The 19520-nt window shown below is 40.9% G+C and overlaps 1 protein-coding gene and 1 long non-coding RNA gene across 4 annotated transcripts in view; both read right to left on the bottom strand.

Annotated features, from left to right (window-relative positions):
* The window catches only part of LOC141380133 (uncharacterized), a 3454-nt gene extending 735 nt beyond the window's left edge, over positions 1-2719 (bottom strand). Inside the window, exons 1-2 of the long non-coding RNA XR_012397629.1 lie at positions 2399-2719; positions 1-1476 (exon numbers count right to left, since the gene is read on the bottom strand). The exon at positions 1-1476 is cut by the window's left edge and continues 735 nt beyond it. This is a non-coding gene — a long non-coding RNA (uncharacterized lncRNA). The remainder of the gene's footprint in view (positions 1477-2398) is intronic.
* A 2107-nt stretch (positions 2720-4826) lies between these two features.
* Positions 4827-19520, bottom strand: part of kdm4b (lysine (K)-specific demethylase 4B) — an 89896-nt gene continuing 75202 nt past the window's right edge. Inside the window, 5 exon segments of one of the 3 annotated variants that reach the window (NM_001082805.1) lie at positions 4827-6887; positions 7070-7162; positions 15520-15639; positions 17893-18060; positions 18242-18427. In NM_001082805.1, coding sequence (NP_001076274.1) covers positions 6558-6887; positions 7070-7162; positions 15520-15639; positions 17893-18060; positions 18242-18427 — 897 coding nt within the window. In that variant the 3' untranslated portion in view covers positions 4827-6557. 3 annotated transcript variants of the gene reach the window in all.

Below are 19520 nucleotides of genomic sequence, written 5' to 3' on the forward strand. Positions count from 1 at the left end.
AATCACGTTCGGTGTAATCAGCCCCTATCATGCCTCTCACACAGTGATACCGGTAAATATCCGGAAAATTTTCAGAACGACTTTACCAGTAAATTTAAAAAAGCGCTGTTCACACAGGCGAGGACGTTACGGAATTTTTCCGGAAAAGACGTTCACACATCATTCCAAAATAACGGTAAATTCTAACATTATTAACCAGAAATGAGCTCTAAACGGCTGCGCTTGTATTTGTAAACATTTGACTACATCACAAACTCTGTTGATGATCAGTATTGTGAACAACTTTGATTAAAATGTATATAAATACACTTTCACATGTCGAAATGTACATCATATGTGTGTGTGGGCGTTCACTCCTTCTCGGGCACACGCGATGCGTCAAGCAACTGAAGGTAGCAGAGCTTAAAGGTAAACAAACAACGGCTTATCATAAGCATCTTATCGATAATTATTTACACAGTTGGCATTAAGAAGAACATATAAACATGATCTGACTAACATCTAGCAGCTAAATGTGTCAGGAAAAATATTCAAAGGCTTTTATTTTCATAAACCGCGCGGACGTGAATGCGTCCGACTGTACTGACTGGCTAAAGTAGACGCCTCACGTCAGCATGTTCTAGACGTGCACACGCTCTTTATGGCAATTTTCCTTCAGGGTTCACACAGCGCAGCATTCCGGCAAATTACTAGTAATGTTACATCTTCTCTTTCCGGAAAATAGCCAGAACGAATTTATCGGTATTTTCAAAAAGGGCCTGTTCACACATACAGAACTTACTGGAAAATTGACGGTAATTTTCTGGAAAAGTCTGTATGTGTGAAAGGGGCTTACTGGACATACTGGAATTTCCATCGTAGTTTGTGCATTTTTTGTTATCTAATAAAATGTTTATCCTGCTCAGTTGTGCACATAGATTTTTTTATGCAAATTTTCAAAATTGATGAGCATCTTGGTGTTACCATCACCCATTTTTTATGCTTGCATCCAAAATGCGCATTAAACAGGTGGATGAAAACAACTATTGGTGCAGGTCAACACGTAATATGTGATTCAGCATTGCAGTCACATGACAGGTGATCTCACTTTGGCCGACACTAAATTCTCCTTTAATATTTGCGCCGTCCCGATCCATATTATCAAAGCATGCCTTGTCTTTCTCTAAATGCATTTTAATATCTGTAATTGCAAATCTGGCAGGATCCCAGCGGCCCGTTCTGGCTGTGGAGACGCGGGGGGAATATTAATGCCGTCCGCTGAGCGACGGGTCAGAGCGACGCTGCTGAATTTGTGTTGGGCTCCGCTGGCTGTAATTATGAGGGTTCGCGATCACATCAAACGGGCCGCCGCGGCGACGGGGTCATCAATGGTCACGCAGAAACCCGCTGTCGACGCGCCGGGGCTCCGTCTCATCTGAAGACTTCAAAACAACATCAGCGGCTTCAAAGATGGAGATCCAGATGCGGAGCACGTCTCTGAGCAATGGCAAAAAGAGAGAGAGAGAGAGAGAGAGAGAGATTAAGAAAAGAGAAAGTGAAAAACAGGATGGATGGATGGAGGGATGGATATACCGACTGTTGACTGGAAAGATTAATGGATAGATGGATGGATGGAACAGTTGATAGATAGATAGATAGATAGATAGATAGATAGATAGATAGATAGATAGATAGATAGATAGATAGATAGATAGATAGATAGATAGATAGATAGATAGATAGATAGATAGATAGATAGATAGATAGATGAAGGGATGGATGGATAGATGAATGGATCGACCATTAGATATATAGACAGATAGATGGATGGATAAATAGACCAACAGTTGACTGGATAGATAGATAGATAGATAGATAGATAGATAGACAGACAGACAGACAGACAGACAGACAGACAGACAGACAGATAGATAGATAGATAGATGGATGGATGGATGCATGGATGGATGGATGGATGGATGATGGGATGGATGGATAGACCGACTGTTGACTGTATAGATGGATGGATGGAACAGTTGATAGATAGATAGATAGATAGATAGATAGATAGATAGATAGATAGATAGATAGATAGATAGATAGATAGATGAAGGGATGGATGGATAGATGAATGGATCGACCATTGGATATATAGACAGATAGATGGATGGATGAATAGACCAACAGTTGACTGGATAGATAGATAGATAGATAGATAGATGGATGGATGGATGGATGGATGGATGGATGGATGGATGGATGGATGGATAGACCGACTGTTGACTGTATAGATGGATGGATGGAACAGTTGATAGATAGATAGATAGATAGATAGATAGATAGATAGATAGATAGATAGATAGATAGATAGATAGATAGATAGATAGATAGATAGATCTAATCAAATAGAACGACTCACGGACTGGATAATGACTCTTATGAATCCTTTCGTGTCCTCGACTCTTTAGGCACAGCCGTTTCATAAGCTGTTTGGCCTCGTCTTTATTTCTGCATCTTGTTCTTTGGCAGATCTGAATCTGCAAGTCATCCGAGCTCAATGTACCGCACACACCGAGCTAATGAAGATCCTCAGCAGGTAATGAGCGCAGGTGTCATGTCACATTTCTTCACTTCGGCCCCTACAGAGGCAGCTGAGGCTAGAAATATCCCTGTAAGAGCACTCAGAACTTCACGAACTGAGTTTGTGCGTGACTGCCTGTGTGTAACCGCGCGGTGGATTATGGGAGCCGCAGCGGCGCCAAACAAATCCTGACAGACGGCTCATTTCAGCTGCGCACAACAATTAGACAATATTTTAAAAGCCTAATTGTTTTTTAATCAGATAAAGGCACATTTAGAGCAGCTAAATGTCAATGAGGGGTTCGATTTGACAAAATAACTCTCAACCAGATTAATCCTTTTGCCTCGGATGATTCATGGTAGGCTATTTTTTTTCCTCAGTGGTTTATTTTTAATAGCTCGGGTCTCCGAGAAAAGCTTTTAATCCGTTTGCGAACATTTGTAATTAATAAACAGCAATTTACTGACCTCTGAACTTCATGAAAGTACCCGAGTGGAGTTTTTAAAAAGCATTTTATATTTAAAAATGAGCCATTTTCAAGTGCACTTATGATTGACATGCTTAAAAAGCAGTTAAGAGACTATTGTGAAAAGGATTTGAGTAATCGTTTTTATTGTGGGGAAATGGACTAATTTTTTGAACTCATTAATTTCACAGAAATAGTCAAAACACTCACTGGCCATTTTATTAGGTACATCTTATCTTTGCCTTCAGAACTGCCTTAATCCTTTGTTATCCTCCTGGAAGTAGCCATCAGAAGATGGTTACACTGTGGTCATATAAGGGTGGACATGGTCAGCAACAATACTCAGGTAGGCTGTGTTGTTAACACGATGCTCAATTAGTAATAATGAGCCCAAAGTGTGCCAAGAAAACATCCCCCACACCATTACACCAGCCTGAACCATTAATACAAGGCAGGATGGATCCATGCTTTCATGTTGTTGATGCTGAATTCTGACCCGACAATCTGAATGTGGCAGCAGAAATGGAGACTCATCAGAGCAGGCAACGTTTCTCCAATCTTCTATTGTCCAGTTTTGGTGAGTCTGTGTGAATTGTAGCCTCAGTTTCCTGATCTTAGCTGACAGGAGCGGCACCCGGTGTGGTCTTCTGCTGCTGTAGCCCATCCGCCTCAAGGTTGGACGTGTTGTGTTTTCAGAGATGCTCGTCTGCAGACCTCGGTTGTAACGAGTGCTTATTTGAGTTACTGTTGCCTTTCTATCAGCTGAAACCAGTCTGGCCATTTACGCCAACAGAACTGCCGATCACTGGATATTTTCTCTTTTTCTGACTATTCTCTGTAAAGCCTAGAGATGGTTGTGTGTTAAAATCCCAGTAGACCATCAGTTTCTGAAATACTCAGACCAGCATGTTTTGCACAACCAAACATGGCACCTTCAAAGTCACTCAAATCCTCTTTCTTCCCCATTCTGATGCTCGGTTTGCATACCAGTAGGTCGTCTTGACTATGTCGACATGCCTAAATGCATTGAGTTGGTGCCATGTGATTGGCTGATTAGAAATGTGCGTTAACGAGCAGTTGGACAGGTGAACCATATAAAGTGGGTAGTAAGTGTGCATTCATTAGCAAAGTGACTGAACAGTGTGGTGTGTCTCAATGCTCTGTATTCGGGCTGCATCAGAAACTGCATACTTCCATACTATACAGTACGCTAAAATCAGTATGCAGCCGAGTAGTATGACCGAATTCATAGAATTTGAATATTAGTATGCGAGAAGTACCAGGATGACCTACTACTTCCGGCGAGATTCTAAAGTGCGCATCCCATACATGCTGCGCCGTCCCATGATGCCCCGCGAGCGAATTTATGAATGGGAGTAAAGTGACGCAACTGACGCAGGTAGGTCACGTGATCATGACAAAATGGCAGATGTAGTACATCTGAATTCCATTCATACTGTTCACATTCATACTGTATAGAACGCAATTTTCTAACGCCGAGTAGTACGTTTAAATTTAAATGCCGTACCTATTGAGTAGTAGGCGGTTTCGGACGCAGCCTCTGTCTTTGTTTTTGTTTGTTTTTTGCTTTCTACTAAGTGATCTTTCCAGCTATACTAGCCATGAATGCATAATATAGCATTTTAAGTATTTTTGTGGCTTATTTGTTGCCTGCGTATGAAATTATTCAAAATGTACCTTTATTTTAAACACAATTATAAAATAACCTTTAATATTTACCACTTTCCCAGAAATTAACTTCAGTTTTTCTTCATTCCAAGGAAACAAACAAACGTAAAGAACAGTTTCACTTCACATTTTATTAGAATCTTTCCTATTACTTCTGCACAGATAAACATTTGCCACCATCAGTATGCAAGCCGTGTTGGGTTATTTCATTAAACCTGCCTCTCGTGACGTTTCTGTTAATGCAAGGCAGAAACTTCAAGAACAGAGGAGTACAAATGCCATTGACACACTGAGTCTAGTCTTGGAGCGGCCGTAGGCGTCGCTGACAGGTGGAAAACAACAAACGGAAGCGTTGAGACGAAAACGACAGTCGTCACATCAAAAAGGATGCGCTCGAGACGGTGTAGCAGATATAACCTCAGTACGCACTTCATCCCAAAAGATTAAAGGTGTAACTTGGATTATAAATCATTCTAATAATAATAAGAAGAATAAAAATAAACAGAAGCGCTGTCAAATTAATGCAAGTGTTCACAAGTAATGCAAAGGGAATCAATGCAATTCATCACGCCTTTTCTGTCACACGTCTTGACTTTTCATGCATTTATTTATTTATTCTGCGTCTTGGACGCTTCTTTGAACTCTTTGGCATGCTAAAGCAATCGTTTCTAAAAAGATCTGATCCGAGCCTTTGTTTCTGAATGAACCAAGATGGCCTTGAAGTGAATTCTCGATGCTAATTGGACGAGAAAACCAGTGATACGTCATGAGATCAAACAAGATGGAGAACCAACAAAAAAGGAGAAAACCAATTCAAAGCGACACCCAGACCCTTTATTAGAACGTGACATGGCATTCGATAAGACTAGAAGTTACACTGAAGAAGAATGTCGATGTTCAGGACGTCTAGTATGTACACCTCATCCCAACGCCCCTCAGTAGTCTCTGACCTCTATAGCACCTTGAGAAGGCGGATTGCGCATGTTTAACCTCACCTATGACTATACGCTTAAATGTATGCCGAACTCCTCAATAAAAACGATCAATTCCACTTGCATTTTTTTTTCCGTTAAATCTCCCGAAACTCCGTTGCACCGAAAATTATAAACCAATAAAAATAATAATCATAACAACAACAGTAAATATAATAAAAAACAGACGAGGTGAATAGTATTTCAATATCAACGTCTACCAAGTATGCTACAAAAAAAATCATTCACCTGGCGCTGAAAAACATTTTTATCGTCGATTATAGAAGTATACATGAAGACGCGCGAGATCTATCGTAATGCGTACGCTAACCCAAAAAAACAAACAAACTGTAGCTTCTGATGCTGCCATAGTTGTGATTTCCTTTATACAAATATTAAATCTATATGTGACAAAAGACGTTTAAATACTTGTTAAATCCCCGCTAAAACTCTTCCTGTGGTCCCCCCCCATCCCTCCCCGAACACTTGAGAAATATCGGAAACTGTACAGATATAGACTGGCTGTTGATCTGTGACCGGGTAGCGTGTTTTGAGTCGCGTTAGAAAAATATTTAGCACTCATTAGAGAAAAGAAAAAGTCCGTGTTAAAGTAAACAGCACATACAGTAGGTGATCGTTCCGGTGGTGGGATCTTTTCGTTTATTGAAAGAGGCGAATTGAGGGGTCGTGGAAGAGCACGGCATCCCCCCAAGGCTCTGTACTGGGTCCGTTCCGGCTTCAGTCTATAGTGACACACATGCGTCCCACGCGCACCATCAATGGGTGGGAGGACTCCGATTAGCACAACAGCGAATAAATGAAACAAAGACATGCAAGTGAATGAATTGAAAGTCTGAAAGCGTTAGCTGCTTCAATACATAGGCTCGAGGCCGGGCTCGCCGTCTTCCGCGGGAAAGTCCGACTTGAGGAGAGACTCCATGTAGGCGATGTAGCTGGAGCTGTGGGTGTAACTCTCGCTGGGTTCTGGGGGCGCTGAAACGGGTAGTGCAGCTGGTGGCAAGCAAGGGGCAGTGCTGGTGTTCGCGGTAATACTAGGGGGCAGGAAAGTGGAGACTAGCTCAGGAGGTAGCGCAGAGGGCTCGATGGCTAACGTGGGCGGCGGGGTCGGCAGACGAGGGCGTTTTGCGGCCAGAGGTTCGTCTGATGGTTGAGCCTGAGGTTGCTGCTGGTTCACGGTTGCCTGTTGAAAAGAGGATAGAATACACTGTTATTCTAGAGTGACGTCAATCACAGCGCTCTCAAATGGACCGCATTGTTAGCTTAAAAACCTTCAGGTCTGACAAACACTCAAGCTGTAAAGTGTTAAACTTGCACTTCACAATGATGAATTTCTGTGCGCAGAAAGCGAATAAAAGCTCTTACCAGACGAGACATGACCCTCTTGGGCAGCTCTTGGTCCAGAGAGTGAATCTCGCTGCGCTTCAGTAAGAGCTGCGTCTCGTCCTGAAACTCCACCTGCAAAGTAATAACAGTCCATTTAGATGGCTTGGATCCTTCCTGGAAACACTTTCCATGATATGATCCAAGTTTACTTGGAACTAGCATCGCTTCAAAGCTTTTGTTACCGTCTGCATGATGACTATCTTACCAATACCCTTGGGAAGCTGTTTTACAGGCACAGCTCTATCTACATAAATAGCAAACACAAAAACTGCAATGCATTTATCCCGAAATACACCTTTAGCACAATAAACACCAACAAGCTGCAAACTTTTAATCAGTTTGCAATCCACATCCGATTCCCAGAAGGTTTTGAGAGAGGCTTCCGGACGTCCAGTTACTGATGCTCGGTTGTGGGTGGGAGAACATACATTTAGCACTTTTTAAAGAAAAAAAGTCAGATATACAACAAAGTTTAGTGCAGGGCTGCCCAAACTCGATCCTGGAGAGCCGGTGTCCTACATATTTTACTTCCAGGACCAATTAAACGCACCTGAACTAGCTAGTCAAGCTATTTCTACATACAGTGGTTCCTTGTTAGAGTTGCGTTCTAAAAATAACCTCCAATAGGTGGAAATAATCCACTTTATTCTTTACTTTTTAATGATTATAGATGTTTTAAGGATGTGAAACCCCTCACTACACACTTTATACACTTTTCTCAACCAGGCATTAACATTTTCACTCTTTTCTGTCTCGTTTAAACACTCTCGAAGTTCAAACCTTTATAGACAAATAAGTCCAGTATTATAGAAGAGTTCCTTACGTTTATATAGCACTTTTCTGGACACTCGAAGCGCTTTACAAAGAGGGGGGGGGTCTCCTCATCCACCACCAGTGTGCAGCATCCACCTAGATGACGTAACGGCAGCCATATTGCACCAGATCGCACACAACACACCAGCTGATTGGTGGAGAGTGATGGAGCCAATTATGATATGGGGAGTGTTAGGAGGCCATGATAGACAGAGGCCAGTGGGTTAATTTGGCCAGGATGCCGGGGTTAAACCCTCTACACTTTTGTTTGAAGGGCATTCTGGGATTTTTTTAACGACCACAGAGAGTCAGGACCTTGGTTTAACGTCTCACCAGAAAGACGGCGCTCACTGAATCAAACCAAGACATTTGTTTGAGAAGAATAATTTATTTAATTACCTCCTCTGGTAACATGCCGAATCTGTTACCCTGATCTGTTCCGAGACCTTGCAATTTACAAAGTAAGCACTGGTGCTACCGCAGGTGCCTTTGACAGTGCAAAATGTTTCGTCGACATTGTTTGTTGGGAAGAAGACTTGCAGACTTGCAAAACATGCAGTACATCACTTCAGAGTCACACTGCTAGCAATTGAAGATTTATGTAGATTTGGCAAGCCGAACGCATTCTGTACTATACAGGAGACACGACACAGAGGAGATTGATTGACAATGCTCTACAGCCAATCAGGATTCAGATTACAATTCGCTAATCAGGACGCAGGACACAATGCGCTGTAATAAAAGCGTGTCAAATTGCAGTAAAAAAAAATCGGTGATACTGCAAGACTGGTGAACCGCATTATAGCGAGTGACCACTGTATATCAAATACTTCCAGGCGGGTGTGTTAAAGCAAGTTGGAGCAACTATGCAGGACACTGGCCACCCAGGACAGATTTTGGGCACTCCAGGTTTAGTGAAAGAGGCAAACCAAGGGATTGTGGTGAGGTTTGGGAAAGTGCTGAGTCCCCCAAGCAGGGCTTAATTTGTACCTGTACAAGCTGGATCTGAAACCTCTGAAATCTGATCCGGCACCTCATTTTACCAATCTTCTTCCTAACACACAGCTCTGCCCTGCCCTTCCTTTCTTCCGCAACTCCCCAACCCTCTTCACTTTCGCAACATCCCTCTATACCCACAACGGATGTGGATTTGCATCATGGGCAGGGCTTCTGTTTGCCCAGTAACTCTGTCTTCATTGCTAAATGGCTAGCATGGATTTTATTGAGAAAGTAGCTGTACTTTATGAGCTTTAGGAAGGCTGAAAAACTGCGTAGATTCACTAGGTACACCAGCTCTGAGAGTTCATCAACTCTTACAGAAACTATACCTGGATGATGGAGGTTTTTAGAGGTGCTTCCGGCTGAGCCAAGCCCAGTTTAATATACTGTCGTCCGGTGTCGACAGAAGGATTTCCCTTCGGGACACCAGCAACAGGTGCTATGTCACAATTACGCCCCTACTAGAGCAAATTCCTGATTGGTTAATTCTGCATGAAGGTCCGCTAAAGTTTAGATTTTCAAATCAAGCATTTCAAGTGAATTACGTCATCCACGCCACCTCGTTCGTGCGAACAGCATCACAGGATGTCTATTCACATCTTTCCATTTGCTTAGCATGTAAATCCCTCGCGATTGACACTTCATCTGCGTCTGGTGTGAACGAGGACACAAAAAAAGTCAGATTTAAAGCAAATGTATACAGCAAATTTAAATATTTTCGGTTTAGTGAATAGAGGTGAAGTGGGGGATCCTGGTAAAGTTTGTGAAAAAAGACCCCCCAAGGCTCTGTATTGAGTCTATTTCACCTTCAGTCTATAGCAGTGGTATCAAACTTGATTCCTAAAGGGCCGCAGCTCTGCACAGTTTAGCTTCAACAACCAACAACTCACACCTGCTTAATAGTCCAGTATTCTTGAACACCTTGATTGGTTGGATCAGCTGTGTTTGATTAGGGATGGAGCAAAACTGTGCAGAGCTGCGCAACTCCAGGAATCCAGCTTGAGACTTATGCTCTATAGCAGGGGTCACCAAACTTGTTCCCTGAGGGCCGGTGTCCTGCAGATTTTAGCTCCAACCCTAATCAAACACACCTGAACAAGCTAATCAAGGTCTTACTAAGGTATACTTGAAACACCCAGGCAGGTGTGTTGAGGCAAGTTGGAGGGTACCGGACCTCCAGGAACAAGATGGGTGACCCCTGATCTATGGTATCACTCAAGTATAATCCATGGGTGGGGGACTCAGATTAGCACAACAGTGGATTTGTTTGGGCTGCTCAATAATAGAAAAATGATTACAATTAATTGTACAATTTTAAGTGAGGTTTATTCATAAAGTAATTTCGAGAGGATCACGTGCTTATGATTTATCACGTCCGGTCTCGCATTTGCTAATCACTATCTTCCAATCATATGAGCCCTAAGCTACTATAAATAGCCTCAGTTTTCAGTTCACTTTATCTTCGTTTGGAAGAAACCCCCCTTCCTCCCCTATTCTCCTCCTTTATCTCTGATTGGGCGGCACGGCGGCCCAGTGGTTAGCACTGCGAGCCCCACAGCAAGAACACTGCCAGCCCTGGTTCCACAGGACCGGTGGGTGTTTCTGTGAGGAGTTTGTATGTTCTCCCCGTGTCCGTGTGGGTTTTCCCCGGGTTCTCCGGTTTCCTCCCACCATCCAAAGACATTCAACACGTATAACAATCAAGCTTTTGTCTAACCCCTCTGTTCCCTTAGCTACCGCAGCAGGGGAGTTCTGAGATCCACCAAGCTCAGGATCCCCTCTCGCTCTGCCAACGGGAGGAAGCCCCGGGCTCGAGGAGTCCTTGAGCTCAGGGGTCTCTCCCGGGACAGCATGCCAAGCAAGCTTTTATAAATCATCAGCTAAGTGTGAACTCTTGAATCATAATTAATTAAAACGTTGAATGTCCCATAGGGCCAAAACTATTTTGATTGATTTATTTAATAATCATCAACAAAATATAATAAAAAACAAATTAAAAGTCTTCAAAACGATTGAAAATTCTAAATAAAAACTTTAAATTTCATAAATACAAAAAATACATTGGAATAAAACCACAGATATTCGTTATCCCAACTCTTCATATGTTCAGCACTAGGAGATGAATCGAAAGTTCGTCTACAGAAAGAATAGATTACATATTTCTTCTGTAACACTAAAATGCGATCCTACTGCTCTGGGTGCAGCAGCATTTATCCCAGAACACTCCATAAGAAAACGCTCTTATTTTTGGAACAGAAGAGCAACCAGCCACCCGACGTAACAAGCTGCAAAACTTTCAACCAGTCTGCAATCAACACCCGATTCCCAGATCAATTCCCGGCGGCTTCGAGACCTGTCAGACTCCCAGACATCCAGTTACTGATGGCCTGTGGTGGGTGGGAGAACATCTGACTCGTCTGGCGAAAAGGTAAAAGAAAAAGTGACGTCATGCAAGTTGTTATGGAGTGCCGTGACTCACAAGGAGCTGATAAATAATGGAGTCTTGTGGCGGAGGAGAGAATCAAGCGCTTCGTTACTGCTGACAGTGGAGTCTCTCAAGAGTTCAGCCGAGCAATGAAACAGCACACTGAGAGAATGTGTGTGTGTGTGTGTTGGGGTTTTAATGAGAGCGAATCCGACGTGAAGCAAAACTAGTTCATCCAATGTGTCAAACAATGCATTAACACAGCTTGGTAAGAGTCTTTTTTTTGGGGGAGGAAAGCGAGTTTCTGAGTCATTTTCCATTTAAATGTGACCCAAATGTTCAGGAAAACATGGCTCTATCTTTGAGCAACAACACAAACGCTCTTCCTGTGATGGAGCTAGCATGTCTGCGTGAACTAGCAGATGAATGACGGTCTACTCTGGCTGTCTGCGCTCCATCACACCTCATAAGCTTCATGTACAGACTCCATAAATCCCCCGTGCAGCACACCTCCCCTTGTTGTCTCGTTTTGCCATTAATCTCTCTTCCTCTCTGCTCGGCACGTCTAGATATCCTCTAGGTATAATGAAAGCTAACTTTGCACCAAATATTGGGGTTTTCGTCAACCAAATCGATGACTAAATGTCAACAACCCTGGTGAAAATGAGATGAAAACACATGCTGGTCATGTGACGATGACTGTAATTAAATTCATAATGCATATAAATGTGATTTCAAGAGTTTACACTTAGATATGCTTGGCAATAATAGCAGATTTGGCATGCTGTCCCAAGAGAGCACCCTGAGCTCAGAGATAATTGAGCCCAAGGCTCCCGCCTGGTCAATAAGTATATAAAGAGGGTCCGAGATCAGGTAGGTCTCTAGAGCTCCCCCTTGAAAAGGGAGTAAAAGGAGGAGATGGGGTGGAAAGGGGGATTCTTTCAAAACGAAGATAGAGCAGTAAGGAGAAATCGGTCTATTTATTGCAAACTTGGATCAATTTTATTGGATTATTACTGATTACGGATGAGAAGCCAGCCGTGACTGATCATATCACGTGCTCCTCTCGAAATTAGTTTATAAAAACTCCACCTACAAAATAAAAGCTATGCTAAAATGTCTTTATTTTCGTAGACTAAGACGAGACAAAACGTTCTAAAGTTTTTTCATTTTGTTTAGTCGTGTGATTATTGTTATTTTGCACTAAGTTCGCACTGCACAGCCGATGTCACTTCCTCAAGCCACACTTGTGGCATTATTTAGAGGACGACAACAAACAAAGATAAGTCTGAAACAGAGAACGGGACCTGTTTGTGTGTGTGATGTCAACATATTTTATTATAAAGCTGTGAAAATGCGAGGTGGTTAGGGTTACCAGAGGTGGAAAGTAACGAATTACATTTACTTGCGTTACTGTAATTGAGTAGTATTTTTGTGAATTTTTTACTTGCGTCGTGTTTAAATTCGGTAATTTTACTTATGTATGTTTTACCTCAAGTAAGGCAACTATACACAATACACAGGGTTTTTTTTTTAGATTTAAAGGTCCCGGGAAGTGCTTCGAAATATGCATTTTTATTCGATGTTTGAGGTAATCTCAACCGAAACACAGTGTAGCTCCTCCCCTTTTTAAAAACAGCCAATAGCATTTTGTTTTATCACAGCTCTGCCAGCTAGAGTGGTTGAGCTCAAGTGCACCAAATGAGAAGCGTTGTGTAGGGGGAGGGGCATATCAGATAGAGAACATTTGATTGGTCATGATTTGATGAGAAACTGAAGTGTGAAGTGTCGTGAATAAAACCGTTGATCCATTTAGGCCAGAGGTGTCCAAACTCGGTCCTGGGGGGCCGGTGTCCTGCAGATTTTAGCTTCAACTGACCTGCAAGAATGTTTCTAGAAAGCAGAGTAAGAGCTTGATTAGCTAGGCCAGCTGTGTCTGATTGGGGTTGGAACTAAACTTTGTAGGACACCGGCCCTCCAGGACCGAGTCTGGACATCCCTGATTGAGGCAAAAGTTAAAAACTACTAGCTGTAAATGTTTATATCAGTTTTATATTTTCTAAATTTTGTCACTGTATTGGGTCACACGAGCTTATAGAAATCTTAAAAACTAACAATACTGATGCTAACATCTAAAAACTTGATTTTAATTTCATGGGACCTTTAAATTTTTTAATCCTGAATCCAGTTTGAATTCATGCAATATTCAACAATTATATTTGTCATTTTCTGGCCTTTGTTTTTGGTCTTTCACTTCAAATAAAAACAACTGATTTGAGATTTATATCCCCTTGTTCTTTATGAACCAACATTACACACAAATTCCTCCATGCCAGCTAAAGAAATAGTTACTCAACACAATTTTACCCTCGAGTACATTTTAAAGAGCTGATTTTTACTTTTACTTGAGTTGATTTACAGACATGTAACTTTACATTTACTTAAGTAACATTTTATTGAAGTAACTGTACTTGAGTAGAATATTTTAGTACTCTCTCCACCTCTTAAAGGGGTTTAACTGCTCACTAAAACTCACTGCTAATAGAAAAACAACTTTAAAATTTAAATTTCTAAAGCTGTTTCATCTATACTACTAAGTGCTTATACTATATTGACTGCTAAAAGAGTTGTATTGCTAAAAAGAGACTAAAAACATTATTATTGACTAAAACTTGACTGTTATCGGTTTTTGTCGACTAAAACTAGACAAAAATGGATAATTCTGACTACAATAAGACTGAAATGCTCAGAGTTTTATTTAACTAAAACTTAACTAGACTAAAGGAGGATAATTAGTTTGACTAAAACTAATAAGAACTAGAATGAAAGCTTCTCACAAAGACTAGACTAAAATTAAAATTAACACAGGCCACCAAATACAACATTAGCACCAAATGTGGAACTCAGACAAGGTTTAAAAACACTGGGAAGCAGGGCCGGAGTGGGACACCTTTTCAGCCCTGGAGTTTCAAGCCTCAGTCCGGCCCACCTCAGTTCATGACTGACTATATTAAAATAAGGTCATTTCCAAATCAGTTTCTAATTACACTATCACACGTTTGTTTTTTGAGAAAGCAGCTGCTTTAGAACTTCAAATGTTCAACAACCCTAACAGTGTTATATGTCTTAACAATAAAAATGAAAACAATAATACACCGTGCCGAGGATCGATCCCGGGTCCGCGGTGTCTTAACGTGCTAACCGCTGGACCACAACAGCTGTGATCAGAATGGTGATAGCGAGAAAATAGATAAAAAGAGAAGAGATGCGGTGAAGTAATGAATAAAAAGGATGTGGTCAAGTAAATAAATAAATTTAAAAAGTGTGACTGCTGAGAGCAACACATTCTGGAGCTAGGGACACCGGCCCTCGCGGCCAAAAAACGGACCGGCCCACCGGGAATTCTCCCGGTCCTCCCGATTAGCCAATCCGGGCCTGCCAGGAAGTCAACCTTAAAGATTCAGGCTTGTGATTTAAAAACTGAGTCCCCGATTTAATGCCAGTTTAATGTAAGAATCAGATGCTCTGTTTTCAGTGAGGACTTAGAGAAACTTGTTCAGGCTTTTATCAGCAGCAGGGTGGATTACTGTAACGGCCTCCTCACTGGCCTTCCCAAAAACACAGTCAGACAGTTACAGCTCATCCAGACTTGCTGCCAGGATTCAGACCAGAACCAGGAAATCAGAGCACATCCCACCTGTCCTCAGGTCTCTACACTGGCTCCCAGTTACATTCAGAATAGAGTTTAAAGTATTATTACTGGCCAATAAATCAATAAATAGCCAAGAAGCTCAATACAATACAGATATGCTGACTGAATACAAACCTAACAGATCACTCAGATCTTTAGGATCAAGTAAGTAAGTCAAGAGTTTAGTCAAAGCAGGGTGAATCTGCCTTCAACTAGCAACAGCGCCCCCCACTGCTGGATTCAGCTTCCAGAAATTAGGCACATTCACATCAAGAGTGAAAACACATCTGTTTAACTGTGCCTTTACTGAATGAGCACTGAGCTCTAGATCGCACTACATAGTCTTTGTTGTTTTTTATTTTCTTATAATTGTTTCTTTTATTCCTGTTTGTGTAAAGCACTTTGAATTACCATTGTGCATGAAATGTGCTGATTAAATAAGCTTGCCTTGTCGTAATGTAAAGTTAATAAACAACTATAAATGGAAGTTGACGCAGTTACCTGGTAGTATCGGTGGACGTGTTCCTTGATGTAAGATGCGTTGAGAACCCGTCCATCGACAGTTTTGACCACCACGAGTTCGCCCAGTTCTGGCGGGCCGTTCCGCAGGCAGTCGTGACTCTGAGAAAGAGAAATCAAGAGGCAATGAATCAAACTGATGCGCCTGATGCGAACAATCAGCATTTAGAACAATGCGATTTAAAAGACAATCACTGAACATGTTCACTACGACATCACCTGTTTACTTTATAACTGCTGGTTAACTATGCCTATGTATATAATAACTGCTAAAAGCTATTAGTTAATTTTATTTGATAAAGTCATGGTAACTAATAACCTTTGTGATTTTGGTTGTATTGCAATAATGTGCGTGTTTTGTAAAGCTGCACTGAAACAATAATTCTAGAGTTCACACTTAGCTGATGATTGACTATAAAGCTTGTCCCAGGAGAGAGCCCTGAGCTCATAAGATCCTCGAGCCCGGGACTCCCTCTCGTTTGCAAGGCGAGAGGGGAGTTTGAGCTCAGGTAGATCTTGAGAACTCCCCTGCTGTAGTAGCTAATGAACAGATAGTGATTGCTCTTAAGCGATAACTACTTACTGGGAGCATGTCTATGGTGCTGATTAGTCAATTACCTTAAGCTGCATGTTTTTGGACAGTGGGAGGAAACCAGGCAACCCCTAGAAAACCCACGAGCACGTGGAGAACGTGTAAACTCCAAACAGAAACGTCAGCTGGCTTGGTACGGGCTATAACCAGTGACGTTCTTGCTGTGAGGCAACAGTGCTAACCACTGGGCCACCGTGCCACTCATCTAGGAAAGGAGGAGGAGTAGGGGTGGAAGGGGGGGGTTCTTCAAAACTTCCGGTATTTATAGTGGCTTAGGAATCGTCCCATTTGTGAATCATAAATTGAATAATGCGGGACCGACTGCAAGCAATCATAAGCACGTGATCCTCTTAAAATTAGTTTATAAATATACTTTACTTATTGTGGACAGCACTACACAAAATATCTTGAACATTAAGTTCCAAGAGATAGTGTGTTATTTTTTATATCAAGATTACAGAGGTTTAATTATTGGATGAGCCCAAAATTATTGCAACAGGCAACCATAACAGTAGGGGTGTCAAAATTTATTGTTTCTTCGGTGCACCGCGATTCAGACGCGGACAATTCGGTATCGGTTCAGTTATAATCATAACCGGTTATTATGTACTGACGTCATTTTTCTCTTATGCGCTCTGTCACGAGGGAGGTGAGCGCGAGTATTTACAACACTCAGGAGCCAACTCAGAGCCGGCCCGTGGCATAGGCACCATAGGCAAATGCTAAGGGTGCTGTACATCCAGGGGGGCGCCAGAAATGAGCGCAGTTCAGTTGGTTTTGTTTTCAATATTCCCGACACACATTCAGTTACAGACGGCAAGAACTCAAACAACTCTTACCCTAAAAAGATCTAAAGTGTTTTTCCTACAAAAAGACAAAGCTGGTTATGTTTACAGCTGTCTTTCTTTTTTTTTTCCGCTCGACATTACGAGCACTGCTCCGTTTAAGCCCTAGCAATATGTATTTAGCCGGGAGAGCTCTCCCTGTTGCGAGGGCTTAAATATGTGTGTGTGTGTGTGTGTGTGTGTGTGTGTGTTTGTTTGGTGCTGTCTATGTTTGTGTATGTGTTTGAATGAGAGACAGTGTGGTGCTGTGTGTCTGTGTGTTTATAAAGACAGCTTGTTATTGACCTTATTCTAAAATGCGGAAGTGTGCCTGTTTTCGCGACTGTCTTAGAACTTCCGTTTCAGTCGCCTATGGGAGAAATGACAAGGACTAATAAACGGCAAAAAACGGTCAAACTACTTGCTCTACAAACAAATGTTTGCATGACTATACAGACCAAGTAGAATAATATAACAAGGAAATATCAGTTTGCAACATCAAACAGCGAAACGAGCAGTTTTTAATGTCTAAAAATGAATGGAAGTGAATGAGACCGGAAGTCCCGTGCCAAAAAGATTCAAATGGCAGCGCCCGCTCGTCTGCGGAGAATAAGGTCAATAGCCTTCCCCCTAAAATATAACACTGTATTTGGAAAGCATCGTCAATGCACTGTGATGCACTGATATATCGGATTGAACCGAATCGAAGGCATGATAATCGTAACCGAACCGTGAGACCAGTATAGGTTCACACCTCTACATAACAGCATACAGTAAGATTTTAGCCAATTTTAGAATTCTTCTGGACCAGACCTATGCATTTTATAAGGCAATAGCCCACAAGAGGTTGTGATACAGTAGGTTTATCACCATTATGACATTTCTATACATGCTGTATCATAAGCCAATGAACTCTAAGAGGTAGATCTTTTGGCTCACCAGCAGGTTCTCTGGGAAGATGTTGTCACAGTAGGATCCGTCGTCAAAGTTGACCTCGTAGTAAGTTTGTGTGCCGGTGCCGGTGATGACGCAGCGATAAAACCAGCCATTGCTGTTCCTGCCGATGACCTCCTGACCCAGAGAAAGGTCGCGAGAGCCACTTTTAGCCTGCGAAGAAAAATAAAAAACTTGACTTTGAGGAACGCATCTGATGTTTAAAGTCCACATGAACCGGAAGCTACAAACCATATTTTCGTATTGTGATGCAGTTCAAAGGAAAACTAGCAATGTGAGTTGACAAAATCAATATGGGTAGCTTTGAATTAATTTGATTTCAAAAGCTACGCACCTTCTGATTAGTCAGTTTGTGTTTGTGGCAGGTGACGGACACCACATACGGCCAATCAGCAGGCTTCATGACGACTCCGGCGAGGAGGGCGCAGGTCACGTGGAAAGACGTGGAGCAGTTGTCCTGTGAGCATTGGATACATGCGCCGAAAATCTGCTTGGTCGTCTTGTGGCAGTACACGCATTTCTGAAAAAGATAAACACAGGTGACTTTCAGTTATTCAGGACTTTCAATGACAAAATGATGATATGCATTTGTTATAAAAAAAAAAAAACTACAAAAAAAATGAGCAGGTCAATTGTAACTAGCTAATAATGACTAATGATCAAGAGCTAAAAACAACTGAATAAAATATAAATGTAAAAATGAAAATAACATATAAAATATAACAATAAAAATACATAAATACACACACACACACACACACACACACACACACACACACATATATATATATATATATATATATATATATATATATATATAGCTAAAATAAACAGAACAAACCATTAAATAAGGAGAAAAATAAATCAAATTAATCACAAAAAAACTAGAGAAGCCAAATGAGGGAGGAAATATTGAAGAACCACAAGAAAACAAAAACCAAAATAAATAAAAAAGTAGATGGAGAGAACAAAGCTGATGTGTGAAAAATGTTGTGAAACAAACTAACTAAATGCGCAAAATGCTACAAAAAAGTACAAAAAAGCCAAATTAAATAAACAGAACAAATCAACAAATAAGGGAAAATACAACAAATTAACTAACAAAGTAAATAAGAAAAATAAACCCCAAAACAATCAATGAAAAAAGTTGAATAACTAAAAAAAACAAATAATAAATAATAATAAAAGAAAAAAAAATTGAAAACAATTAGAAACAGAACAAACCAATAAACATAACAAATAAACTAAAACAAACAATCAACGAAAAAGGTTCAATAACTAAAGAACAAACTAATAATATAAGAAAAAACAAATAAAAAATGAGAAACAGAACAAACCAATAAACAAGAGAATACAATAAAAAAATTAACTAAAACAAAGTACATAAGAAAAATAAAACCCAAAACAACCAATGAAAAAAGTTCAATAACTAAAGAACAAACTAATATCATAAGAAAAAAAAATTTGAAACAGAACAAAGCAATAAATAACAAATTAATCAAAACTAGAGAGCTAAAAAATAATAAATAAGACAAAACAGACAATCAATGAAAAATACGGAAAAACGAATTAGAAAATGACAAAATTAAAGATTCAGATTTTTTCCATTAACC

This window comes from Danio rerio, chromosome 22 (genome assembly GCF_049306965.1).
Source record: "Danio rerio strain Tuebingen ecotype United States chromosome 22, GRCz12tu, whole genome shotgun sequence".
NCBI lineage: Eukaryota > Metazoa > Chordata > Actinopteri > Cypriniformes > Danionidae > Danio > Danio rerio.